This window comes from Plutella xylostella, chromosome 5 (assembly GCF_932276165.1).
Source record: "Plutella xylostella chromosome 5, ilPluXylo3.1, whole genome shotgun sequence".
Classification (NCBI taxonomy): domain Eukaryota; kingdom Metazoa; phylum Arthropoda; class Insecta; order Lepidoptera; family Plutellidae; genus Plutella; species Plutella xylostella.
The window spans coordinates 4,018,914-4,027,059 of NC_063985.1; the positions used below are offsets into that span (position 1 = coordinate 4,018,914).

The window sequence follows — 8,146 nt, forward strand, 5'->3', positions numbered from 1 at the left end:
TATAGGTTCGTTTATCTCTATAACCAAGTTAGTAATAAGGAAAATATAAAATGATGATAATATTTCCGGAAGGTATTCTCTTAAATACCTTTTTATTTTCCTTTGGTAAAAGGTAGATCAGAGGCTGTTTCACGCAACACACAAAAATACTGACTTCACAAAAGAAGTGACTTGACCTCGTATTGACCTTACAGATCCACGTGTCTCCCTAAAACATCATTCTGAAATTCAGCGACCTCAAGTCTTTATTAAATGACAACAAAGCCTTATAAATAAGCTTTTCTATACTGTTTTAAGGAAAATTCGGCAATTTCTTCTGGATGTTATTTGAATTTAAATAATTGTCTTATATTTTCAAAGATCATATAATTGGAAAGTTTCATGCCTAGGTCACTGGTTTTTGGTTTTAAAGTGGTTGTAGATATACCTAATTAATGTTGTACGTGAATTTCATTCAAACCACTCACATTGCGTGACTTCCACGTTCGAAACTCATGTTGGATTAAATCATATACATTATATAGGTACCTACTTAATAGCTGTTTGTACATAATATGTATCAATGTAGCTGTCACCGCATGGGATAGTAAAAAATAAATCTGATATAGGGCGCAAAGTTTAAAAAAATATTGATAAAGAAAATCATGCACTCACGCCTTGTACTAATGTACTCCCTTGCGGGGTAGGCAGAGGTACATTGCTGCACCCACTTTTCGCCAGAGTGTTATGTTAGTCCCAATGTAAATAGGGGGTGGGCCTATTGCCATTTTACGGGCACATCCAAGACCCGAGAACAAATATCTGCGTTTAAACAAATATCTGCCCCAGCCGGGAATCGAACCCGGGACCATCGGCTCAGTAGTCAGGGTCACTAACCACTACGCCATTTGGTCGTCCAATAAAAAATAATAATTGATGATTATAAATATGAACAAACTAAGGCCCAGTTTTTTGATCCGTGGTCAACTTTAACCATTAGTCAAATCACGTGTCAAGCATGACATCTGCATACGAATTTCGTTGGTTTTTAACTATTGGTAGGCATTTTTGACCAATGGTTGAGTTAACTAGGGATCAAAAAACTGGCCCTAAGTACTCCCCGTTTCGAAATACGTGGGTCAAGTGGGTAAGTATGTACTTAGGTATATTCATATTGATTGATTGTTTATTCGCATGTTATTTGTACTATTTCAGAAAGATTTCAGGACAATTTTTGAGACCTTAACCAAGTCCATATCGTTTGCTCCCAGAGAGATGGCGCTTACAGCTGAGGCTCCAGTACCAACTTATAGCTTTAACTCCGAAAGTATTAATTATGATTTTTTTTTTTTGCATTTTTATAAATTTATATTAGACACACCCTAAACGTTTATACTTCTACACATTAAGCAGAAGTAGAATAGATGAGCAAAAGCATAGCATAGGTGTAGTAATGCAGTGTTTCGCTGCAATCAATCCACGCGGTTCCGGTGAAGGTCAGGACGACCTCGGATGCTTCACTTTATCAACCTTAACACGCAAAGCTGGCGCTTAACTAATTTTAAGCTGCAATATACAGGGTGTTTTGTAGGCGCATATATCCGAAAGGAGATTGCAGAAATAGCCATTCTCGATAACTTTTGGGATATGTATGACGTTCGGAAATGGTACGAAACACTTAGGTATATGTATAACCTGTAATATATAGCAAATAGGTAGTAATAGGTATTATTGCTGGTTTGAAGCGAATATTGTGAAACGTATATGTATTGCATAAGTACCACGTCATACAACTAAATACTAGTTAATCTACTACTACTAGTACCGATTTTACTTCTACGGATGGAAAATCCTTCCGTGGAAGTGACATTGTGGCAACAGGTGCATATAACAAGATTAATGGCGACTTGCTGACTGCCGGTGACTATTGTCGACGTATACAAAGAGCAAAAACTGGAAAAAAGTTTACTGTGCATCTATTTCTGCAATAGGAAATTAAAACCGACATCTCACTACAATATCTTATACCGGTACACCTCATATATCAGTAACGAACTTGTATAGGTATAACCGTTTGTATCAACGATAAAAAACGTGAATTGATGAGTACTTCTACGTTCCTTAGGTAAAGTTATCAGAATGAAAAGTAGATAATGAAAGTATTTTTCGGAACCGTCTATTTTACTGAACGGGATGTTATCACTTATCAGTGACCATGCTATCATCAGTTCAACGTATTTGATACATAGGGTGTTGCAAAAAGGGTATACTAGACCAACTAAGTTTCTATGGAAAATGATTTTCTTTTCACGAATTTTGAAATTCTGATTTCAGTTTCGGGCTTAGATATAACATGCTGCACATGCTGGTTTCGGCTTAGTATACCCTTTTTGCAACGCCCTGTAAAAATAACTATAGTAATGCTAGCTATGGGTAACTCTAGTTACTAGTTATTATTCTGTGACGTATGGGACCAATAAATAAAAAGCTCAGTAATTCGTTTAAAGGTTTACTGTATACGAAGTTAATATACTCAGCTTTTTATTTAGAATAGGTATTGAGATGGCATGACAGTATGTAATTGAAGACCTGGGGCTGATAAAGCTAGCCAGGGACTGCCAGGTGTCTGGATTATAAAGGTTGAGGTCAACACGATATGACGTGGGCACTATGTATGTGCCCAGCTTAGATTAACAATATACGAGCAATAGTGGAGTAGTGTCAGTGCATAAATCGAATGGACAGACTGGTCAGTAGTAGGTGGGGTAACTAACACTGAGCTATTTTGATTTTGAATTAGTTTGGTTAAAATATTTGTGACCTTATTCATTGGTACAATGGTAGAGTCCACCGACATACACCCACCCGCAGAGTACTGACCTGTGTGATCAGGGAATAATCACGCTTATAATTAAAATAGTACTTGTCTACTTTACTAACATACTAAGACTTATCTATCTATCTATTCTACTACAAGTAGCTTACGCACAACAATATTTAACTCCAGTGAACTACGTGCAAATGTCTCACGTAACTATACCTTAGATAAATAGGTTCTTATAAAGATGTAGCATTTTAAGCCAGGGTACCTTAGATGCTCTTTTAAAGCTCCAACAGCACCACTATCATGCTAGCGTCATAGAAACCGACTTACATCATGTCGGATATATCGACTTGATACCATGTCCATGTACATACTTATTACCTATAAAATTGTCATGCTCTAATTTTAATAATATTTGGTAAAAGTGACCCAAACGTTAAGAATTCCAGAGAATTCTCAACGTTTTCAAAACGTTGTACAACGACGCTGCTGTCATCAAAATGCCGAACGAAGTTTCCCGCGCGCAAATGTATTACTTTTTTATAATCGCATAAGAATCGCTGGGATGCCCTGAAAACTGCACTAGTTGGATAAATATTTCACAGGAATTAAACTTTTTTAAACATGCTAGGTTTACAAGGTTAGATATTGTACTTAAGAGTAACTATTGCCTTATAAACCTACATATAAATACAAATACTTAATCATATTACTGACATAATTATATTTTGGAATGTTGAGTTTGTTTCATAAACGATACTTTAAGCTTACGCGGACGTATGTGCAGTAAATCCAATTCAAAGAAAATTTATATTGGCTTATGCAATTTTTGGCAAACTGCCTAAGACGTTACCGAATATCTTGCTTCAAATTGGATTGATAAAGCTGCTCAGATATAAAAGCAGCTGTAAGGCCACTAGAGTGCAAGCTTGAAAAGAGCGACTAAAATCCAGCTAAAAACAATACTGAAAAGCTTGTAACCATTGAAAGTTACAAACTTTCACAGATACTAATTAAAAAGTGCACGCCAACTCGCGAACCGAATCGCCCCGGCCTAGATTTGGCGTAATCCTTTCTAAGCTGGCTTTGACATAGAGTAAGTAGATCCACTTACTCATTATGTGGGATATCCTCGAGCTGGTTGGCGGCCCCGAGCGCGGCCAGCAGCGGCAGCAGCGCCAGCATCGCGGCGCGCCTCATGGCTCCGACATCACACACTGCACTACCCACACTGCACCGTCCTCATCGAACTGCACTGCAACTCCTCAACCCTGGCGGTCAGGTCTCGCGCGACGGGAGGCTGCCTCGACGCGCCACCGGGCTCTGCCGCCGCGCGCCGCCGCCGCCCCCGCCCCCGCCCCGCGCCCCGGCGCCGCACTGCCGCTGCGCACCAATCATACGCCCAATAACGCAGCCTACTACTTACTACAGAGATTTATTCGCGGAGGTTATGGTCAGCGACCTAGCCGGTGTGAGCGATATTCGCCACGTATGCGGTTCATCCCTTCGCCGTCATATAATAAGAGGTATTAATAGCTGGCATTCGTTGGTGTAGTAGTTTGAGCTCGGTGGTAGGTGTCAGAGGGCGGCCGCGGGCGCGACGCACATGCGTGGGCACGCCGCCAGAAATCCTTTATTGATTCCCGCGCTTAGCTCCTCGGAATGTCGGCGACAGTTGCCGCCAAAACTCGCCCTCCGCCCTCCTCATTAGTACTGAGAGGCTCAACCGCCCGATCATTGTTTCTTAAATACACCGCTTTGTTGCGCCCTCAAATGTTTACTGCTTATGAACATAAAGAGTAGATTGGGGGACTTCTTAATCAAAGAAGTATTAGCGTCGCTTGCCTCTGCGTATTGTGTATTACAAAGTTTAGAGGATTCGTAAAATAATTTACTTATAAAAAAACTTCTTATACAGTTTGAGTTTGAGCTTAGCATACCCTTTTTGCAACACCTGTATAGAACTTTTATAGAAAAAGTGTAGACAGGTATGAGCAGCGATTTATGTAGGGAATCCTCCCGCAGCCGGCGCGTGGGCGGCGTCTGGCGTCGCGGCGCGTGGCCTCCCACGCACGCTACGCTAACTTTACCGTAGGTTTTACTACTTTAAGGGCGGATTCGGCCAACGTCGTGTAACTTTGTACTCACGAGTAAAGTACCAGTTACTCGCGAGTAAGCAGATTTTGCATTCTACCAAACCTGAAACCAAGATAACTAGCTTATCCCAAGAATAAAATGTTATACCGCCAAAATTGACCGTGTAACGAGCTTATCCGAGAGTAATTTTGTAATGGCGGCAGCACATCAGCTGATTAGAAAACCGTCATAATGACATATAAACACGTCTGTCAAAACATAAACAAAAGTATAGTGCCACAAACTTATCTGTTCCGGTGAGAGCGAACTAAATTGGTCCATACCTCATTACTTACTAACTCAGATCAACTACAAATAGATTCGCAATCGCCGTGTGCACTATTCTCTTTCTCACTCAAACCATAGATGTTGCCGACAAAAAAATAAAACCTAAATATGGGGAAATTTAACTTATCATAATAACAAAAACAAAACTTGAGTATATCGTCGGTTGATAGGAAAAAGACACTAAAGGCTAATTTTTCAATAGCCAGACAAAAGTTTTACTGGGAAATAATTTTGATGCTCTTGCGTCTCAATGTTTCTCAATGTTTGTATTACCCAGATAACATTTATCTGAATATTGAAAAATCAGCCTTAGTGAGTTTTTCCTGTCAGCCGACGATATAAGAAAAAAAACTTTACTCATACTTATTTGATTTCAATATAATTATTTAATATACACAAACTGAGTGGATTGTATAATTCATTGTCTTCGTCCAATCGAAACAATCCTCTTCAAAATGTGCCGAACACAATTTTTGTATGTTTCCTTGGTTCCCAATTTGTGCGACCGGTAATGTCTATCCATTTTCTTGATATTTTTTTTCTGTCGGAAACCTATGAAAGAGATAAATGGATGAGCATGAGCATTATAATCGTGGGCCAAATATGTGATGGGGTTTTTTTTAAAGGAAACACGTATTTCGTATCAATACAATAAACTGCCTCTGTGGTCTAGTGGTAGAGGCTTCGCTTCATGACCCAGAGGTCCCGGGTTCGATTCCCGGGTGGGACCATCAATTTGGGTTTTCTAAATTGTGGTTCTAAGTTTGGTTAGGACATAGAAGGCTGATCACCTGATGTCCGAAACAGTGAAACGATCCATGCTGTCGGATGGGCATGTAAAGCAGTCGGTCCTGCGCCTAGCTCTCTCCAGTCGTGTCGGTCAATCCGTCCCATTGGGCTATGAGAGTGATGGAACAGAGAGTGCTCCTGTGTACTGCGCACACACTTGGGCACTATAATCTACTCCTGCGTAGATGGCTGATCTCAATTGAGATTGGCCGCCGTGGTCGGAATTCGGCTAGGAGGACATTATTATTATTATTACAATAAACTTTATATTATACAGAAGAAATCACACATGGAAGAAAAAAAAAGAAACGAACGTTTCCTCACAATGAGAGGCACCTCATTTGAAAGAGGAGAATGACTTCTACAAAATACAATCTTCACAAAAACCGAATTCGTGCGCCCCATTTGTAAACCCAACCCGAGTCCGTTACAATTTCTAGTATTTTCTTTGCATACTATAATATTTGTGGGTAAAATAAATTTTCAATAACTTGCAACACCATGTGATTTGTTATGATATGGTACCTCGTAATTTTTACTTAAAACTGATACTAAAAGACCTTACAGTATTAAAATTAGTATCGTTTTATATTAAAATCGAGCCAATAGATAGTACTATGATGAATGTAAGCTTGTTAAACTTGATAGTATCTACTTACATGTGAAAATATATCTCATCCATCATTCCATCGTGTTTTCGTTCAATATGCTTTGTACAACCGAACAAAATCCATCGACCCATGTCACACACTCGTTAAGTGATGATAATAGTCTAATAAACTTAATAAACACCCACAAATCACTAGCAAATCAAAAATAAATAGCATTTAGAAAATTTTGTTGTAACTGTCAGCCTTTGTTTGGCACAGATTTTTCATTTGTTTCATTGTTTGGCACAGAGAACTGACGTAAACAGGCGCCACAGCAAAAAGGACAAAAAACATTTACAGCTTAACGTTTCTTTCTTACGCTTAATGTAGCTGAGCGTCTCTTTTTCGCAATGTCAGAACTGTCACGATTATACCCCTGTGCTTACTAATGAATTTCATATTGACATGACATAGATTATATGGACCAATTTAGTTCGCTCTCACCGGAACAGATAAGTTTGTGGCACTATACGTTAAAAGGCAAAGTCTCAGAATAACAACAGCGAATAAATTATTAAAACATAAACAATTTCATACTTTTATAATCCATTCAAACTAAGTTGGCATGTCATTTCTATTGCATGCTTTGAAACGCAGCTATTTTTATTTTAGTTGCATTACAGTTTCGTTCCTCGTTCATTCAATTTAATCATGGTATAACTTGGTAGAATGCAAATGTACTTATCCTAGATATTTACTCGCGTATTATTTTAATTCCGGTATAGTTATTCTCGTGTAACGTGATGTTTGGACGAATCCACCCTAAATGTCACAACGTAGGCAGTACCTAAATGGCATACTAAAAGTATTTTATTTTTTAATTCATTGGGTTTTTATTTTAAGGTAGATGTCAAGGCTATTCTAATCTATTCTATTCTATTCTCTGTGGGGGTGTAAGTACCTGCACCTGGCTCTCTCGATTGGAACCTTTGTGCATATCCCCAAGGTCTAAAACTCTGAACTGCCTTCCTAAGCTTGGACCATTTCCCACCACGCTGGTCCACTGCGGGTTGGTGGATTCACATAATTATCTAAATGTGCTAAATCTAGATATGCTGGTTTCCTCACGATGTTTTCCTTCACCGTAAGAGTGATGGTATACATTGTACTTAAGTTAAAAGTACTCATTGGTACATGTCAGCGCCGGGATTCGAACCCGCATCTCTTGCGTGAGAGCGGGCGCTTACGCGACTGAGCTACCACCGATGTTAAGGCTAAAGTAAAGTCCTATTTCATTACCTTATCATTACAAAGGATTGCGATTTGTACTTAAACAATATTCTTAAAACATGATTACTTTAGCGTGGGATTTGTGACGCCCAAAGTAAGCTATAATTGAGATTATGCCAAACTGATAGTATGCGCAAGCCACGAAGACCGCAGACGTCTGCTATTTAACGACTGTCGTTGTGCCGTTATGCCTCAGCTCAACATACCTTGTAAGGTTAAAAAGAGGTTAAGGATGTTATTTAAATTTTAA

At 39.1% G+C, this 8,146-nt stretch overlaps 1 protein-coding gene across 1 annotated transcript in view; it reads right to left on the reverse strand.

Annotated features, from left to right (window-relative positions):
• LOC105397547 (voltage-dependent calcium channel subunit alpha-2/delta-3) overlaps positions 1 to 4,632 on the reverse strand; it is a 56,527-nt gene extending 51,895 nt beyond the window's left edge. Inside the window, exon 1 of the mRNA XM_048633280.1 lies at positions 3,918 to 4,632. Coding sequence (XP_048489237.1) covers positions 3,918 to 4,003 — 86 coding nt within the window. The 5' untranslated portion in view covers positions 4,004 to 4,632. The remainder of the gene's footprint in view (positions 1 to 3,917) is intronic.
• Positions 4,633 to 8,146: the final 3,514 nt, after the last annotated feature.